The sequence below is a fragment of the Notothenia rossii genome (assembly GCF_949606895.1).
Source record: "Notothenia rossii genome assembly, chromosome: 11".
Taxonomy (NCBI): Eukaryota; Metazoa; Chordata; class Actinopteri; order Perciformes; family Nototheniidae; genus Notothenia; species Notothenia rossii.
Genome location: NC_136910.1, coordinates 7,625,513 through 7,646,274, shown reverse-complemented (window position 1 = coordinate 7,646,274; position 20,762 = coordinate 7,625,513). Strand labels below are relative to the sequence as shown.

Genomic DNA, 20,762 nt, shown 5'->3' with positions numbered 1-20,762 from the left:
ACATAACTCGCAGAGGCGTCATGTAACCCTTCACATTCCAACAGAAACTGAATAGGCAGATTCAAAGGATTTCTTTCTTTGGAAATGTTATTTTAAATACAATTAAATCAAGTTATGTTGGTAAAACTAATGACATTTTTTTTTTTTTAATGTTTTAAAATATTATCTTTTAGAATATCTGAGGCACTCACAGAGGGCCTAGAGGGCCCCTGATGTCTCGCCACTGGGATGATGAGAGATGTATCCATAGATCTCCTAATGTTGCTCTCAAAGTGGACCAGATTTATGCTTTGAACTTCAACATTTAAAACAAAAATCCCCCCTAGTGGAGGTTAGGTCCCCCCCCTCACTTAAATCATGTCCACATGGATCGTAAACTAAATACATTTGCACACATCTTGTGTCCATATCTTTCTGATTTGGTGGTCATGCCACAACCGTGCACATGCATGCATGCGCGAGTCATGGTAAGTTATCCGCATTAAGAGGTTGCTTTTTCTTTGCACAGCCTGAAAGACAGGCCAAATGAATGGGCTGTGATTTTAGTTATTTTAAGCAGAGGTCAATCATTTGTACGGCCCTCGGAGGATGTTGAAAAAATTGAAATGGCCCTTGAGAGGAAAAAGGTTCCCCAGCATTAGAGGAAAGGAAAAACCATAAGAGGGCCTCTTTGAGGAAAGATGCTGTGAAATAACTGAAAACACACAAACGGCAGCATGTCTTACACCACTGGCTTCAAAAGAACAATATTTGACTATTTTTTACTATTTATTTGATGTATTATTCTCTTGGTGAATAGTTTCCACAGAGTTGCTGGAATCCAAGTCAGATTTCAAGGGTCTCTTTTGTTGGCATTGTATCAAAGGGAATTTTTACATGCACACCTCTGCACTGATATCAAAGTAAAAAATGTAGTGCTTTGGCAGAGGTAAATATATTTCACATTAGTCTCTAACCTGGCTCGTTGCCATAATTACAGTAATTTCCTCTTCTTTCAGCACTCAGGGCACTTGATTCAGACGCATTAAAGATTGAAAAGCCAAAGCCAGATGTCTGGGAAATTAGGAGTCTCAGTTGGTTACCAGAGGATCAAACTCAAAGCTGTATAGTATTTGATCATGAGGTTATAAATCGCAGAAGTCAGCTGTCGGATGAAGGCAGAAAAGCACTTCCGCCGAGAGTTAAAATGTGTGTGGAGTTTCTCTTTTGTAATGAGCTGTCAGTCAGCGCTGATTTGTGCACCAGCAGAGGGCTGACTCCGGATGACTGGCATTTTTAGTAACACACATTAAATAGTTTTTCCAACCTATTCAAAGTGTTTTTAAGAAGCAGCATTTCCAGGAAGGCTGTTTTTGCAGAGAAGGGTTAGAAAAAGGTCAATTCCGATTTTAAACAATACTTTTTGTTTTTCAACTCCTGTCCGCGAAGAGACTTGATTTATGAGCAGAAAGCACAAATACAAACGTGCGCTCTTCAGTAACTGCATCTGCAAAGCTGGCTGTGTTTAAACCTGTGTTAGTGGTCATCACTCATATGTGTCTCATCTCCCCACACACCGATCCTCCTCCCTACAAGCCTTCTGCTGTTCTTTCCCCCAGTTAACCCCCACGGGGAAGCCTGAAGGGAGAATTGCCCTGCCTCCTTTTTCTTCTTCTCCCTCCTCCTAGAGAAAGCATCATACTTCCCTCCCTCTTTCTTCCCCACTCCCCACCTTTCTCTGCCGAAGCACACAACCCTCTCCGGTCTCCATTCATTCATGCGGAATAGAAGACGCTCAGCCAGGCAAAGCTTATACACTCTCACTTCAAGAGCAGGTGTAGAGGGAGGAAAGAGCGACCAGCCGTTTTAGCGAGGAAAAGGAGAGAAACAGTGGAGAGAGAGCTTCCAGTCTGCCTCACATTCAGTGTTGGGTGTGTTACTGTGAGTGTTTGCACTCACTGTAGAGAGGTGTTGTTCTCCATGGCTGGCAGCCTGTTTGGACGGCTCTCCCTGGAGGAAGGGGACTCGGCCAACTCCCTGGAGGGCCTGGAAATCAAGCTTGGGGGAGAAGGTAAGAACCCCACCTGCTGGGTGTGTTAGGGACGCAGAGCAGTCAGTAAACAGACTCCTCCAGCTATGTGTTTTATCACACATAAGGGAAGATATACGGTACAGGAAACTGGGAAGGATGAGAAGATTGAATCACTGTTTAATTGCCACTTAAAGCCGGCAATATGTAAACCCTGGTGGTTTGGAGCTTGCTTGTGTTTTTAAATTCGCATTACACCTGCTCGTCATGTGCTGGTTCAAAAGCTCCAGAGTGTGTTGAAAATAAGCTGAGACAGATTAGGACCCAGAGCAGCATGTGATGTACAGGAATCTGTGGCGGCAGGCTACAAAGACATGAAGGTGCAGTGAAAACATGCCACATTTTGTATTATTTATTCATTTACAGTGGGAAGCATTACTGTACACTGAGATACATATAGAGTGCGAGACAGAGGAATGCACTTTGAGGTAAGTACAGTAAGCAAGGAGGAGCAGTTGGTGTATGCATGTCCAAGTCTGTTGTACTGAATAGTAATGCACTGCTAATATTTGCTCGCACAACATGGAGTAGAAAGTACCATACATTCAATTCATAATTGATGTACTTCATTAATACTTCACAGGGTTGTATACTACACAGTAATATGTTATGAGTCCTCCATATCCATTTATATACTGCGCTGTGCACACATCTTATTCATGATGTCATGTTTCATTAAGTAAAGATAGCTGCATCATTGCCAAGTTTATTGCATGTCACTCAGTATACCATCATATCCTCTGTAATGGAGCTTGACAAGACAGAGGTGACAGCCATGATGAATCACATTGTGTGTCAAAGCTTGTGCATCCTGTCTATCACTTCAGCGTGGGTGTGTGTGTGAAAGAGAGAGAGACCTGGGGTGCATTGTACATTCATGGAGAGTAGGTAGGGGGTCATTCATATGCAACAGTGTTCTGATCAGAGACAGCACGCCTGAAAGTGTCAGACTCGCAACCTTCAAATAACTCCGTGGCACTCTCACTTTCACCCCCACACACACACATTCCCACACACTCACTCCTAAGCCACACACTAAGGGAGGAATATTCTGTGTTCCTGTACCGGACTAATGAACCCGTGATCAAACACAGATGAAGGATCATAGACTGCAAGGTGTTGCTAGGATTAAGCTGTCAAAGATAATCGCCGGGTTTCGAGACAATGGGACAATTTAATTCTGTTCTGGTTGAGGCTATCCGATAATGTGTTGACACTGGCAATTATTTCATCCGTATCGCTCCCCGACGATCTGTTTGCCGTTTCATTAACTACGGAGAGAGAAAATAAATGCACAGCAAACGTTTCAATGTTTCCTTCTTAAAGGCAAGTTTAGCTGATGCACTTGTTTGTGTTCCCCTCCCCCAAACTGACGCTTTTATGTAACCATCAACCATGAAGATATCAACTCATAAAAAGCTAGTTAATTGCAAGTACTTTCAATAAGTCAAACTATTGCAAATACTACTGCATTAACTTTTTCAGACATAGCACAAATGACACAAGGAGGTGCTAATGCAATTACACTTAAACGTTCATTCATGTAAGCCAAATCAGAGTGTGTAATGCTTTTCTTTTTTGTTGGCTTAAGGGCAAAGATAGATGGTTTTTTTTGTCTGCTATGTGTAGACTTATTGCTTTCCTGATATCAGATAGAATATAGAAAACTCATTCCATCATCATGGGGCCAAGATAGCAACAGTCGTGTTTTCACTGAGGAGTACCTGGGTCCCGTTCGATTACCCGATGCATAGCAACTTGTATGTTACAATTATGCAGTTTAACCGTGTACTGGATATAGGAAGCACCTGATTCCCTCATCCAGACTCTGTGGCCGAGAGCTGAGGTGTAATGAAAGCCGCTGTCCGTTTGCAAAATGTCAACAAATATCACAAGTGTTGTTTCCAGCTGTGACCTTCTGCCGGCTAATAAGGCGATCATCCAGCCCGAACCCATATTGTGCCAGCCTGGAACAAGCATCCCCATGGCGATGGGATGGCTTAAATGGCATCTTTTTAAAGTCCCTCGTCCTGCTGATTGGCTAACCGAGAGGGAGGAGGTCAGGGTTACAGTGTTTCCTCTGAAGATGTTGCCAAATTATCTAACAGTGTGAAGGATTTCTGGTTTCTTGTCAGTTTCCTGGAGGAAATAAAGGCTCTGAACAGCCAACAGATTTACATTGTTTTGGCTGATTTAGATGTTGTCGGTTTGGGAGTGATCGCAATTAAGTTAGACGCCACTCACCTGTCTGCTCCTTTCAAGTAGGTTTTATTGATTTGGATGCTATGGCAGGAAAAGGATGTTTAATAACGCTTGTGCTTTGTTCACGTCATATCAGTTGGATTGTGTTTGCAAACAACTGACTCGAAGAAAAAACATTCATGTCAGCCTTGGTGATATCATTTGAAGATGGAAATATCGACACATTTGTGAAAGCGATAATGTCTTGCTCCATAATCAGCTCCAAATACCACTGGCTGAACTCTACTAAATCATGATAACAGTTTTTACTACAAGGGTACTTCGTTCTCCGCCAAGGCCGTTTCAATCAGTGACAAATAATGTGTGCATCCGCCCCATGATTCATATGCGGTCAAAAATGTTGCGTTCTTGTTTGACCAATAGCGACAACCTTCCACCAAGTTTTATGGAAACCAAGCAAATCGTTTTGATGTCATACTGCTGACTCAAACAAATCCTCCTTCATGGTGGTGGTAAAAAACAAAATACTTACCATATTTCTTGAATGCATAATGGTTAGTACAAAGGCTATTTTGACCTCTCTTAAGTCCCAGCTTCGGTCCATCCACGACACCTGAGCAGAGGACTAAACAGCCTCAAGTGAAAACAGGACAAGATTTAAATTCAACACACATTAGTAGTGACCAACATTCCCAATGCTACAAGTTGACATCAAGACCCCTTCAAACCTACCTTAGTATGCATTTGTCTACAAATGCATCTGTGCAGTGGACATAGTTTGACATTTGCGCTTGGGGGGGGCAAACCTTTTTTACGGACAACTATTGCGTGGGTTGCTACGGATACAGTAGCAATAAAGCCAGCGCTCGCCGCACTGAGTATGACTTTTCCACATAGGAACACAACTCGTCCTGTCATGCACGCCTCATGCCCGCCATAAACACACACTCATATGGAAGGGGCGGTCCCTCCCCCCAACAACAGTGCATTACATAACTGTACAACTTATCATTACTGTGCACATCTTATACTTATTTGATAACTACTATATCCCTTGGTTACTTGAACACGCTACAATATTATTAACCAGTATCCTACCTTATTAAAATATTGATATATGAAATATTTATATTGGAACAGTTTTCGACGTAGTAATGCTGTAACATATTTCAGCCACTAGGGGGGGCAATGCCCCCCCGCAAAATCCGCCTATGGCAGTGGATAGTTCCAATAAAGCAATTTTCTGCCGGCCATTTTGCAAACAACATGAGGAGAGCTAAAAAAGGCAAGCCTGTTCAACATAACTTGACCACACAAGTACATTACACCATTGATGTGCCCACACATGCTTCACCCAGCGTTGTGTGAACCTGTGAGGATGAGCTTGAGTGAACTTATTGATTTTAGCCTTTGCAGACCATTTACATGCAGAACAACCCATATAAAACAGTACAGGAAAGGGAAAACCAATAGGGACAATAGGTCGCCTTTTTATGTAATATGTTTTAGTCAGAAATGATTCATCGGCTCTGGTCCTTTCAATGGAATATACTCCAATCTGATAAAGTTATCCACCACTGTCTTTGACATTCTTCTTTAGACATCAATCTTTTGCTGCCAGAGGGATGGATGGTAATTATATTCTGCTGGAGAGCAAGGAGCAGAAACAAATCTTAAAGCAACCTTCAAGTATTTAATAATGTCTGTCTAGGCCCATGGGTATCAAATCACGTAGGGGTGACTTTTTGACAATTTGAAATAGTTCAAGTGTCCTCCGTAACATGCTTCTAAGTCAATTTAATAGAGTTGCAGGGAATCAAGACTGCTGTGACTCCCAATTGTTTCCGGAAAGAAACAATGAGAATATCAATGAGGTTTTTTTAGGAGAATACGTCTCAGGAATCTGTTGGTGATTTCACAGGACGAAGTGTTATTACTGGAGGCTCACTCTACACACTGAAAGCTTAACTTTCACCACCTTTTGAAAATAACCTGAATAATCACAACCAGGTTTTTTCTCAGACTGACTTTCAATGTTCTTCTCAGTGTGATTCTGGTTACACAATGAATTTTAAGTATATTTTTCCAGCCTGAAATGTGTTTTGAAGTCGATGATACATATTGGTACTGCTGAATATTCCTCTTCTTAGGGTGTGTGAGAAGCCTTCAAATTCTGGACCTCTGAGATGATCGTGAGAGTTTTGTTATGAATAGTTAAGCTAATTATCTTTGAGCATCAATCAAAGAAATCAAAATGCCTGAATTCCTTTCACCCAATTTATTATCTAAGATTTCAGTCAAAAAGATTTCGTTTAAGCCTGAAACAAGCCACACACACATTTAAGGGGAAAAGACGACTGACCAGTCTCATGTGAGGCCTTTTTATGTAGGAAGGAAAACCCTCATCATACATTGCATTCTACAAAGCTTCCTAAGCTGAAGTGTTTTTACAATTAAGACTATTGCAAAGCATGAATATCAAAGGCTTTAATGAATGAAACCAATTTGCATGCCCCAAAGAAATAGGGGGAACGATTTCACCTCAATCATGGTGTCCATAAATGACTAAAAGTACTGTCATGGGTTTTAAAAAAAAAAAGAAGCATACTAATAAAAAAACATTTAAAGAGGTCCTATTATGCTAATTTTTAGGTTCATATTAGTATTTAGTGTCTCTACTGTGACATGTCTCCGTGCTTTAATGTTCAAAAAGCTCTTTATTTTTCTCATACTGCCTGTGCTGCAGCACCTCTTCTCACCTCTGTCTGAAACCAGAGTCCAGTCTGCTCTGATTGGCTAGCTGGCCGGCTCTGTTGTGATCAACCGCTCAGAGATGTCCCGACCCTTAGCCACTTACAGGGTGGGATTGTGTGTGAGAGAAACTCACTCTGGAGGGAACTTTGGGATTTAAAGGTCCCATGTCATGCTTTTCCGGTTATTACCCGTCCCCTTGTGTGTTATGAAGGTTTTTCTGCATGTACAGTAAACGGTCACAAACCCTCAAAGTACACCCTGTAGCGAGTAAAACTCTAACACAGAAAAGACCTGTCTGTGCTGCCCCAGAACGCCTCGTTGGACATTTCTCTTTTTCCATTGTTTACTACTTGGGTATAGTGACGTATTTTGGTATAGTGACGTAACGTAACGTCCGCGGAGCCGTTACGTTTGGACCAATCCGCGGACTCCCTCACACACACACACTCGGCGGGACGTTGCGCGGCTCGCTGCTGCAAAGAGCGGACAGTGTGAGCTGGCTCTCTGGTGTGGGGACAGCGAGACACCGCGGAACTCAGCCTGAGCACACACACAAACTCCCAGCCAGGCTGCGGGTGTGTGTGTGTGTGTGTTTCGGCTGTGTCTCGCAGACGGCCACTGGGCTCAAAGGGAGGGGGGGGGGGGGGCAGGAGCTCCAACAAGCCATTTAGGACAGAGAGTGAATACACATACAGAGATGCTGTATGAGAACCAATGTGAGTTTGGAAAATTGCACAATATAAATCTATTTTAGTAGACCTCAACAATGGAATTATGATCAGTAGAAATGGCCATGACATGGGACCTTTAAGCCTTTGCAGACCATTTACATGCACTTAAACCACTTCATTTTTAATCCAATATACACACTATACAACAAAGCACAAGGCTCATGGATATATTTTGACAAGAATTTGCAAAAACCAAGGGAAATGACTGTATTTTCCTTTTTAGATAGTTGTTTATCACAATGAATTCAGTAGCCCAGACTGTTTTGATTGGCAGAAACTGTAAGCAGACTCTGCTGCACACGGCACTACTCTTTGTTGACGTCCCCACGAGGAAACACCTACACATCTCCCACATCTCCTCCTCCACGCTCCACCCTCCCTCAGCTCTCCATCCTCTCCGTGTTTCTCTATAACCTCCGCTCCATAGCAACAAAGCAACCTTCACTAAGTGCTGGCTAAGAGGTTCATGTCCGCCCGCTGTGTTCTTAACACAAACAATAACAGCCAAGTTTGTTTGGCGGCCTGCATGACATTGAGTTTAATTGTTACTCTCCGTGGAGGTGAAGTGGTGTGAGACTTAAGAGACAAAAGCATATTTTATTCAGGGTTCCTGGTTATTGTCCTCTGCTGTCACCATGGCAAGGAAGCTCTTATTCTACTAACCCTTGTTGAGAGGAGATGCAAGAGGCCACCGCAGAGGATTATTATTATTGTTAATTCATAATGGACAAAATAGCATTTAGTTAGGTTCTCTCCAAAGCTGTATTAAATGAATCAATACCACGTTTTGTTGGATTCCTTAAATGTCCATTTTCTTTCATGGTTCACTTTTGTAAACATCATCTCAGTTTCTTGGGACCTTTTAGTTTTTGTTATGTTTATATTCTCTTTGAGGAGTTTCCATTTTATATCCGCTAAATGTAAACTAGTTGAAACAAGACCTTATCAACCATGATAAGAGCTTTACATTTGACAGCATATTATTGTTCATTCATACTGAACAAAAAGCCTTTAGGTACGTTTTCTCTAGAGCGGTATTAAATGAACCATTACCACGTTTTGGTGTCTTCCTTGAATGTCAGTTTTTCTTTCCTGGTTCACTTTTGTAATTATCATCTCAGTCTCTTGTGACCTTTAAGGCCCAGATACACCGGCCAGTCACCTGAGAAGTCGCCGGACTCTCCTGGGTATTTGCCGACTTCGCGCACTGGAACACACCGCAAATCCGAGCCGAGCACGTATGAACTGAGTATGCGTGAGTGGCAATAACTCTCCTTACCAGCAGGCGGCGGTAGTGTGTATTCATCATTCAAAAGAGGCAACAACCGGAAGACAGAGAAGAAGAACAGACTCCGTGATATAAACAAACAACAAATAGCGTTTTTCTTTCCATTTTCACTCTCGTCCATTGAAAACATGAACGAACAGGAGCTCTATAAACCGATGAGGTGAAATATCCGTCCGTGTGTGTTCCATCTTCCATTTTAAATCATTTGTTTACCTCCCTCACTTCCGTTAACGCTTCTCATGCACTGATTCGCTAGCTGAACAGCCAATCAGTGTTATCCCTTTGTCCGACTTCCGGTGGTGTTCCTGACGCCGATTGAACATGTTGAATCGGCAAGAAAAGGCGTCAGGTCGGCAGAAAAGACCCGACGGTGCGGCGCACACCACTCCGAATAGGGCGTGCCCACGCTCATGTTCGGCCCGACTCCCATTTACTGCCGATTTCGGGCCGGTGTATCTGGGCCTTTACATTTTTGACATGCCTATTTATCCGCTTTACTGGGAACTCTTTCAGAAGTTCTCCCTTTTTAAATCTGCTAGACATAAATTAAGGAAATACTGTTAAAAACAAGACCGTCTCAAGCATAAAAATAACTTTATATTTGACTACAGTTTCCTGGAAGAGTACATGACGTCCATGTTTTAGTCTGGCTGCACACCTGGGCCCCTTTAAGCACTCACCTGCTAAAAGGAGTTCTCTAATGGCATCACGTTACTGCAGGTAATACCGTTGATTTAAAGTCACCGGAGCGAGAAATGACTCTCCCCTAAGCTCTCACCTGTAAAGGCTCAGAGGATGAAAGAACCAGAGTGTATCATTAGGCAAATGTCTACATGCAATTTTGATCCTGATATGAGGCTTGAGCAGGATAAAGATCAATACTGTGAGCGAGGCAGTTTGGTCCGCAATGTTGTATGCAAACAAGGATAGCTTTGAGAGCAGTGGTAAACAAAATGGAAGACTCCACCTGAATGATAAAGAGAAAAAATAGTGAAATAAATAATGTATCGTATTCGGACCTCTTCCTGTCTGAACTTTTGACCTGCATCACCGATCCTCTGTCGGCGGTGCTTTGATGCTTGCTAGTGAAAGTAACAGAAGCAACCCTATTTATCTGTACATGTATGGAGAAGAAAAGCTGCGAGACCCAAGAAGGAGGACAAGTTGGATTTTTAATGATCTCTATGAATAATAGAAGGACTCCATGGCGTACCCGGCACTGGGGAAGTGGTTATTATCCTCAGGTCCTTTGTGACTCCCAGGCAATGATAATATTACAGACCACTCGAGACCACTCCTGATGTTTCTGATTATCATCGCTGATATGCACAATTTTCAAATAAACTAATTTGGATTGATTTGACTAATACTGCAATTACCATTTATAGGGGATTCATAATTTTGGCATGATCATTCTCATAATCATTATAAAATGAGTTAAAACGATCATGGTGTGATTTCTTTTTTTTATTATGTTTGATCTGTACCAAACATATGCTTTGTTAAGTCTGGGGAATACAAGTTATAGGCTAGGATAACTCTGCAGCTCCACAATACTTCATTCAAAAAGGTATTTTTAACACATATTTAGAACTTACCAAATATTGTGCTTGCTGTATTTATACAAACAAATTGTTATTATGCAATTTCTATAACATTTAAAATAATTGTGCGGCCCTATTCTTAAGAAATTCGGTCAATTTTATTGTTGCATCTGATTAAGGCTGGAGTTTAAATTGAGAGAATAACATCTTAAGTGACATGCAAGAGAAAAATGTATGTCGTGAGTAGGGTTGCAAAGGGGCGGAACATTTCCGGTACATTTCCGGAAAGTTTCCATGGGAAGTTAAGCTGGGGAATGTTGGAAATATTCGATGCAAAATTAAACAAAAAACATGACATTTCAACAGATTAAAAAAAAAAGAAAGTAGAACAGAACAAGTTTGAATTATTTTATTGAACAATTATTTGTTTCATTGAAGAACGAAAACAGAAATGTTGGGTTAAATATTACTCATCCCCCCCAACCCCACTCATTAAAAAATGAACAAAAATGCACCCCCCCATCCAAAAATCCCCACAAAGTCCAATTCAAAATGTTAAATGAAAAGAGCCCTTCTCCCTCCAAAAAGTCCCATTCAACATGCTTCCTTCACTCGATCCTCTGCATTTTGGCTAAAGCCTTTCAGTCAATGGGCTCTTCCTGGGCCTCATCAACATCACACTCTGAGTCTTCCTCTTCAGTGTCACTGTCTAGCCTTGTTGAGGTTTGCCCGAATGCCAACCAGTTGCGAGCCTTTGTGTGATCTCAATAGCCATACAGTAAGCAGTGTGCTATGGCATGAATATTCAAGTGTACTTGAACGGCATCTGTTTGTTTTAGTCAAGATTATGCTAAGATATACTTTCCCCAACTATGTTTAAGTTCCCTATGAAGAGCCAACCTTCAATTTTGAAAATTCCCAGTTTATTCCCGTTAATTCCCATGGAAAGTTTCCATCTTTGAAAATTCCCGGAATTTTGCAACCCTAGTAGTGAGTGACACAAGGGGGAAAGAAAGTAAGTAAAAACTAACCTCACATTTGTCCAGGAGACACGCTAACATTGGAAAAAGTGCCGATGTGGCAACAATGGCGGCGTACAGTTGCGTTGATTAAAGACAATAATGCAGGACCTTTAAGCCGAACCTTCTGGTCAGATATTCTCTGCCAGGCTCAGATGTGGCAACCCTCCCGTTTGGAGCGGAGCCGCAGTTCGAGGGGAAATTGGAAGAAAAAGACTTCTCTGTGGTACACTGGTGTTATTATTTATTTAATTTACTTATCAAATTATTCAGAGGGATGGCGGATGGACTTTGTAATCATCAAGGTTGTTTTCCTCTGGCTTTTTCTGGTTTTTAATCTGAGTGAAAGCAATGGAGATGGTTCTCTTGTGCTTGAGTCTACAGTACACGTGCTTGTAAAAATACTTCCAAGAAGACCAAAAATAGTTTTCTGCTCATTCTCAAAATATCTGTTACCTCATGACTTCTCTTTTAAGCATCTCAACAAAAGCCAAACCTCCGACTGCGCTGCTGAGGAATATAAATCATCTGACAGATCAGAGCTGCACACAAAGACACACTCTCTTCCCTTTGATGTGCTCAATCCTCTCTGCACAAAATCAATCTGATTGTTTGGTGATGAAAGGAATAATCATAATTTGATAGGAGAACAGTTTCTGAAAGAGTTGATGGTGTTTGAGTCCAGTTGTCATTTTGTTGTTTGCTGTAGGGCACCTTGAGAAACCACTGAAAATAAATCCTGGTGCTCTGGGTTTGAAAGACTTATTCATGATCCTAGAGTCACAGATCTCAGTTTTTCCAGAGAAAAATTATGTGAATTTGTCTGTTAACTTACATTCTGTGGATCATTTGAAAAAAAAAAAAAAAAGAACGTGTGAGTTTTAAAGATGGCACTGTTTGTCAGAGCACTTCATCCTTCTGGGTTTCATGAAGAACTACTCCAACGCCTGTGTGTATGGGAACGCCTCTGGTGCTGGTACAAATCCCACAGATCTGAAATATAATTGGGGGGGGGGTGGTGGTAGCGGGGAGGAGGGGGGGTTGAGGTGACGTGCAACCACATTAACCTTTCTGTTGGTCGCTTGTTAGCAGACCCTTCACGCGATGGCAGAGCGAACAGGTACAGGCAGGGCCCATAGTGATAGCCCTATAGTTTAAATCTACTACCCACACATAAACATATGGAAATGGGTTACTATTTAAAATAATTAATGTATTTATAAATGTATTTAGAAACCTATCCATGTGATTTTAAGTCGGGGTCGACCTCAAATCCTCTAGGGGGGTCCGGGGGCATGCTCCCCCGCTAAGATTTTTTTTTTAACTTTGGAGTTAAATGCATCAATCTGGTGCATTTTGAGGGGAAAATAAAGAGATTAGATCGATGGAAACACCTATATTAAACAGAACTGTATACATTTCAATAATCATAAAATCATGGCCATAACCAATAACATCCCATTTCCAATATGAAAAAAACACTGAAACTTGTTTATTAATTTATTTTTGGTTCATTTATAGTTGTGAGTGTGTCTGTGCTCCTGAATCAGCCTCTCCTGTCTCTCTCCTCTCCTCCCTGCTCCTCTTTGAAGCAGCAGCAAAGACTAGTTTTAGCTCTCAACAAGTTTTAAATGTATGATCTGTATGACAGTGGCCATGTCGGCAGGCCACATCATGTGGACAGCCAGTCACCCTGTGTGAGGCAGGCCACTTAACAGGCCAGAAGGAGGCGAGATCAGAGCAAGGGAGCGAGGGATCATTGTCCACAAGTTAATCGATCGCAGATGGCGTCGTGGTCACGAACGAATAAAAAAAAAAATTATAAAAAAAAAAAGAACCTAAATGGGTCGCGAAATATACTTGGGCGGCCGTTAATATACCTGGACGGCCCGCCCAAGTATAGTCTGTGTGGGAAACCCTGCACTTATGGAAGATTGGGGTAGTAATAAAAAAAACTACAATTTCTTAAAATGTAAATTTAAAATTAGAATGGCATGATATCCAAAACCTGTTTTTTGAGGAATAGCTGGAATATGAAATGATAAAAAAATGTAATTACAAAGATACTTCAAGCAAACCACCTCAGCGGGTCAAAAAAGGCCCACTTATGCATCCAAGGGTTAAGATAATGAAGCTTGTTTGAAGAAATCTTATTTTTATTTAAGTCTATTTATCTCTGCAATGGCAGATTATCACAATTGTTTCAAGTCTCAACACAAATCCCATGTTTTAAGATGGATGTTTTCAACAGTGTACTTGCGTGGTTTGATAGAGGCCAGACTGAAATACCTCAATAGCTGTTGGTTGATTGCAATAAATTGTTGTACAGGCCATAAATGGTTCAGTCGGTCATGGTCCCCAGAGGATGAAGCATATCTAAGTTGTTGAGTTTCCTGTGGGGACACTAGCAGGAGGACATTTGTGTTTTCTCTGTCTGAACCATAGACTGTATTTATAGTGTAAGAACAACTGTTGGACAGATTGCTATTAAATGTGATTCAGGGACTCATAATGGATTGGACTTCAGCTCTACTTTGTGTTAAGTGTCAGTGAGTAAATGTCTGCATGCCAACCAGCTAAACTAAGGTGATGAAGGAGGTACATTAAACCTTCCTTGTGAGCCATGCAGGTATATTAACATTTGGCTCCATGCGCTGCTGTGCTTCAGAATACCCTCACAGAGCCGCCGTGGCCTTGTTATTTATTTCCATTGGTCACTTTAAATTCATGGCTTTCTGTATCAATGTAGCTGGCCCTGACCACAGATCTCATATTCCTTGTAATCGTACACATGGGAGTCTTTTTTTTATTTTTTAAAGATGGCTTGGTACCTTGCTCCTATAACTCAGCTTAATAGAAACAACACATAAATGTTAGAGTTTTGCCATAAGGTGTGTCAAATATACTTGATATTACTAACAGGAAATAGCTCAAGGCAGGACTGTGTTCTATAAGACATACTGGGTATCCTAAATGTACTCCATCATCTGTCATTTTTCTTTAAATGTAAGAAGACACATGCATTGGCTTCAGCTGATATTTAAATGCATTTATCTTAACTATCCCTCTTATTTAAAGCAGTATTTTGTACCCTACTCACCAAATCATCAAGTTAGACATTCTGTTCAGATTTATTTCTCTGTCCCCTCTGCAAAAAAGTTGATTGGCAGAAGAGCGTTCATGTTCAAAGCCCCAACTGACTGGAATACTTTACCTGCTGCTATTAGATCTCATATGCATATTTAAACATGCATTGTTATCTCACTTTCAACTGGTCTGTACTTGTTATTAACTGATATTGATGAAACTGATTTGCTCGACTGTCTCATTGTAATGATTGTGTGTAGGGATGTCCCGATCACCTTTTTTTGCTCCCGATCCGATTCCGATCATTTGATTTTGACAATTTGCCGATACCGATTTTTCCCGATCCGATCTTTATGCAATGCATTAAGAGAAAAAAAAGAAAAAAAGCATTCAAGTTGTCCCTTAAGGTTATTTTTTTATTTAAATTGGATATTCTATCCAACATGGATATAGCTTCTTTCTTTCACAGCAGCATTGGATCAGTTCAGTTGTGCAGCATTGGATCAAAACGAAATAAAGCTTATCAGTACTCGTTAGCTTACTGCTACAATTAGACACTGCGCCCTGCCCACTCTGTTGCCAGATTTGAGAGAAGTAAGCAACCAGGTCTATGAAAACAAGCCCCAAAGAAGCAACACATACATGATGTTGTGTAATTTGAAACCAAAACTAAGGCCTCAGGATGACTTTAAGACTTGAACATGGGCATTTTTGTTTTGTAACCTTGAATACAAAATTAAAAAAAAAAGTCCCGATCACCGATTTGTTTTCCTCCCGATTCCGATCTTTTGAAAATCACGTGATCGGCTCCGATCCCCTGTATGTGGTTTGTCTTGTGTGTCATGTTTTGCATTTGGTCTTTTTGTTTATGTATGTCTGTAAGTTGTTTCTATTGTCGGGACCCCCTTGAAAACGAGATCATGCATCTCAAGGGGTTTATCCCAATGAATAACAATGTCTATATATTTTCCTCTGTAAAGGTGTGACGTTTATAAAACACGGTTAGAATAAATCAACAGAGACCAATTGGCACACTAAACGAATTAGCAGCCCTCTAATTGGACCATTCACCTTTTGATGCCCTGTGAAGTGGGTCCTGCAGGATCTGTGCTGAATCACCAATCTGTCTGCTTTGTGGAAATTAAAATCTGCTCCTGTATATTTAGCTTTAGGAAACAAAGAGCTCAGGGTCTGGTAAGTAAATTACAGCAGACGAATGTTCTGTGAATAAATGGCCACTCTCCTGACAGTCATGTCTGCTGAGATGAATGCCTGCTGGAAGCTGGTGTGAGGGTGTTTGGTACCTTAATGCGTCAGAGGACATGCTGTGAAGCTACACTAAACCTTTCCAGACCTTTAGCGAATTGTTGACGGTGCCTTGCATCTTGTGATTGATCTGTAGTCTTGATTGATGTCTGTGGTGAAGACATTTGATTTGATGTCTTTGAGACTAGGCTGCGTGTGTGTGCGTTTCATTTTATGGGTTTATAATCAAGGATCCTTCCAAACAACAACATTTAAACCTTTGCCATTTACAAATCTACTTGTATAGTCTGTACTGTAGTTTGGTGCAGAAATACAACATTGTAAACATGAAAACATCATATGCTAAAATGTGTATTCCTTCTGTGTGTGTGTGTGTGTGTGTGTGTGTGTGTGTGTGTGTGTGTGTGTGTGTGTGTGTGTGTGTGTGTGTGTGTGTGTGTGTGTGTGTGTGTGTGTGTGTGTGTGTGTGTGTGTGTGTGTGTGTGTGTGTGTGTGTGTGTGTGTGTGTGTGTGTGTGTGTGTGTGTGTGTGTGTGTGTGTGTGTGTGTGTGTGTGTGTGTGTGTGTGTGTGTGTGTGTGTGTGTGTGTGTGTGTGTGTGTGTGTGTGTGTGTGTGTGTGTGTGTGTGTGTGTGTGTTCTCTGACTGACATAAGAGGGGGGGATGACTGACGGAAGTGAAATTGCTTGGGAAGGCATGCGAGACAGCTCCCTTCTCTTCCCTTGGCCTAGCCTCACTTGTTCAGCCATGTAGTGTGTGCTACTGCAAACATACCCCCTCTCTATTTAGTCTGTTCCCCAGGGGTAGCTGTAGATATTTAAGGGAGGAGAGTGGAGTGAATAAACTTTCTTTTCTCTGTGTGTGTGTTTGCAGCCATGCATCAAGCCCTGGACACACTGAGTGACAGCACCAGCTCCACAACGGCCAACGACCTGGACCTCATCTTCCTCAAAGGCATCATGGAGAGCCCAGTGGTGAGAACAGATTGATACTTTACATGTGTTCATATGTAGAGGGATGGACAGGCTCGTGGATGAGACAATGAGAAATGTCTATAATGCATCCAAACAGAATTACCAACACAGCAACAGGATAGTTAGACTCAGTATATGCTCAAAAATGTAGGATATGTTATGCTACACATTTCCAATATAAATGTATTTTGTCAAATGAAAATGTTTTTCTGTGTTTTGCCCTACCATTAAAAAGGTGCATGGTTTATGAGAAGTTGTGTGAATGTCCTGCAAAACTTAAAAAACACCTATTATCACAAAAATTCAAATTGCTTTTCGTAAAGTTTTCATAGCAGTTTGATGCGTCTGAAATAGGATGTTTGGTTAAAAATCAAACATACCAAAGGTTTCTATTCTATTTGGGACGAAGGAGGCCAAATGGTTGCCACCAATGATTGCCTGCCCCCTCTTCGGCCCCAGTGACAGAAAAGATGGATGGAGGGACATATATTTTTATTAAAGGCTCAGCAAAGAGAGCCCAGATAATGCATACTTCTGGATCATGTACTGTAACTGCTTTTTTTTTTTTTTTACTTTTATTGTCATTACACAGTAGGCTTACTATGTAACAAAATGGTTTCTCTGCATTTGACCCATCCTAGTGTTAGGAGCTTTTGATTCAAGCTTTATTTGTTCTTAGGCTATGTATAATGCCACAGGTTGGATGTAGTTACTTGAATGGAACATTGAATATGCCCCTGTACAGAGTTGGGATCGCTCAGTATTTATTCTGATGCACAAATACTTACTTGGCATGTAACAATATTTGATGGAAAACCTCAGGGAAGGCCTCTTAGTTTCTAGGGACTCTTAACATCTCCACTGTTTCTGAGCCGTCAGTCATTTTTAACAAGACAACATTTCCATCGCCAATCAAAGCAGAAGACTGAAATAGCAGTCAGTGAACAGCTCAGTTATCTCTGACACGTTTGGCAGGTTGACGCGAGCAGGTGCAGCATCAGGCTCCGGATCAATGGAATGAATGGCAGCCATTAGGTTTTACAAATATTATAATGCATGTATTACATTATTATACAGAATAAGAAATGACTCGGTATCACATTGTCAATGCTGTTTTGGTTGAAATGTTACTTAAGAAAGACAGTAAGTACAAGGTTAATTGGTACCACGGTGGAAACAATCTCCTACTAGTAATGAAACAATCATCTTGTATAGTGGCAGAGGATAATATCATTTGCTGCACCTTGTAAAACTCAAATACTTTCTTCTGAAGCACTTGTTCTACAACAGGATTAAAGGGCTTTCATGCTTTTTGTAGTAAAATCCACCTGGTATTTTTTCCGGTTTTAACAGTGTCATGATCATCGAGTTGTCCAATATGTTCAAATACGTTGGGTACCTAAGATAAACCATGCTTGATTAGTCTTTTTTCTTACACCTGTTTAAACTCCAGCTGATTCCCCAAACACACCGCAAAAGTACATGTTCTGCTTTCTCCGGTATAGAAGTCATCCCACTGCTCCCCAGAACTTCAATTTCAGATAACTTTTAAATGTGTGGACTTTTTCAAAAGGAAAAAAAGTAGAGATGCAGTTCACGTCGTGTACTGAAATTCATTCTGTACCTTTTTCCTTCATGCCGTCTACTGTCATTAGTATGGATTACTGCATCTGTCTTTGAACAGTCAGCGTTAGCCGAGTTGTGCTGTGCTGGAAGCTGTTCATGGTCTCTCTGTCCTGGGAGATGTATTGGTTTGCTGGGTTCAGACGGAGAAAGAGCCAGAGGTAAAACTCCATTGACTTATTTAGTAGTTCAGAGGCAGGTCTGCTCTGGAAGTTTGAGGATGGACGATCCACAGGAAGCTGTGTAGTGAATACTGCAACCAAAGCACAGCCACCTCTTCCCCTTTTAAACCTTCTTCTCTCTATCTTTTTTAAGTTGTTTTACCTAAAGGGGCCTTATTATGCTCATTTCTAGGTTCATATTTGTATTTGTTTCTCTACTGGGACATGTCTCCATGCTTTAAGGTTCAAAAAGCTTTTTATTTTTCTCATACTGTCTGTGCTGCAGCACCCCTTTTCACCCTCTGTCTGAAACCAGAGCCCAGTCTGCTCTGATTGGTTAGCTGGCCGGCTCTGTTGTGATTGATTGGCCAACCGCTTAGAGATGTCCCGCCCCTTTGTCTATCTTTTACAATGTATTGGAGTGCTAGCGATTAGAAGAGCAAGTGTTATTGTGATGTCACTATGTTATTTAAAAGGGGGGGTGTGGGAGAGAAACTATTTACATACACCAAAGACTATTACACACTACATGAAAGAGAGACTCCCAAAAAGCATAATGGAGCCCCTTTAAAGTCTGATTGCCTTCCTGTATGTGTGCCTGCATCGTCTGAGAGCATGACTCGTATTGCATTGTTTGTCTGAGACGGATCTCGGCGGTACCAGTTTATTGATGAGAATTCCCATAAACGATGAATCTGCTGATGCAAGCGATGCGTAAAGACGCCTTGCTCACGGATGATTTCCAAGATGACCCCACGCCCGATCTATAAAGGCTTAATGTGTCGACAGTGGAACACACTAGCAGAGGGACCTAGCATGCCTTTGTGCATATGGCTCAGGGACTTGAGGGAATTGTCCTGATTGCACCACGCTCACTACAGAAGGATGCAATCAGCCCGGCATGCAATTCCATAATGAATGATGATTAGCTCCACAATGAGCAGATATTAACAACAGCAGCTATCATCATGCAAAAGAGCCTTCACAGTGCTCCATTATTGTCAGTTTTGACTGTGGCGCTGCCTCGATGCTTGGCTTTAATCTAACAGACCACCAGGACTGTTGAGACATTAAGGAGCGCCGAATGAGTCTCTTCTCTTAGACATTTGGTTTTGTTATTCCAAGCAATCACAACTCCCCTGTTCAGAGTGTAAATGAAACTCCAAGGTCTTTGTGAAACAGTGCCATGTGTCCTCGAAAACAAGCTTTATACAGAACAGCTTTTGCAAAACAATAAAAAATTAAGTAGGGTTGTAACAAAATGAGATTTTCATGGTACAATAACCATGTCTGAATATATCACATTATCAAGATATCACGTTATATTGTTTCATTATTATTATTATTATTATGTTTACTCCTATTATTTAATTACATTAAATGAAAACAGAACCGTAATTATATACAGAATCATAATTATGGTGAAAAATAGCACGCAACTAAAATATGTTAAGGTGAGTTTATACTATAATTAAGCATCTATTTACATTTTCAGATACAACAATTAAATGAGCTGTAAGCTTTGAAAATAATATCCTAAGTTTGGTAACAAAATATGCTGTACGTGCTCCTGACTGTAGATCTTTAACTCACTTACACACTCGGTTATGTGAGTATTTCTTAAATATTTGAAATAAGCAGATGTACACGGTATGATACATTTTTCTACCGGGTCATACTTTAAACACTGAGCATAAAATAGGCTCTTCTTCTTAGCCTCCTTGTTTTTCCCACAGTAGGACATAAAGGTCATGAAATCAGAAGTTCGACTGTCCACCTCTGGAAATCGATGAATGTATTCTGATGATGAATGTGTTATTTTTTTATTTCAGACGTCACATAACCTTGCTTTAAGTAATCTATGAACTTTATCAGCCACCGTCGATGACCTTTTGTAACACCATTTAATCGAGTAACAGTGCAAGCCACTGAGCTAAAGTGTTACATGTTCTCCTTTCACAAGAGAAGGCTGACTAAACATCAGAGTATCTCATGGAGATGCAGAATACAATCCTCACTCTGCTTTGTCATTTCCCTTTTGCCTTGA

General features: G+C 41.0%; 1 protein-coding gene across 7 annotated transcripts in view; it reads left to right on the top strand.

Moving 5' to 3' along the window:
• mpp2b (MAGUK p55 scaffold protein 2b) overlaps positions 1-20,762 on the top strand; it is a 51,748-nt gene that overhangs the window by 15,101 nt on the left and 15,885 nt on the right. For 5 of the 7 annotated variants that reach the window (XM_079660742.1, XM_079660741.1, XM_079660740.1 and 2 more), the window contains one exon: positions 16,831-16,931. In XM_079660742.1, the coding sequence (XP_079516868.1) occupies positions 16,833-16,931 (99 nt within the window). In that variant the 5' untranslated portion in view covers positions 16,831-16,832. Of the gene's footprint in view, positions 1-1,722; positions 2,051-16,830; positions 16,932-20,762 lie in introns of those variants that run through there. The other 2 variants (XM_079660737.1, XM_079660736.1) reach the window with 1 other exon arrangement.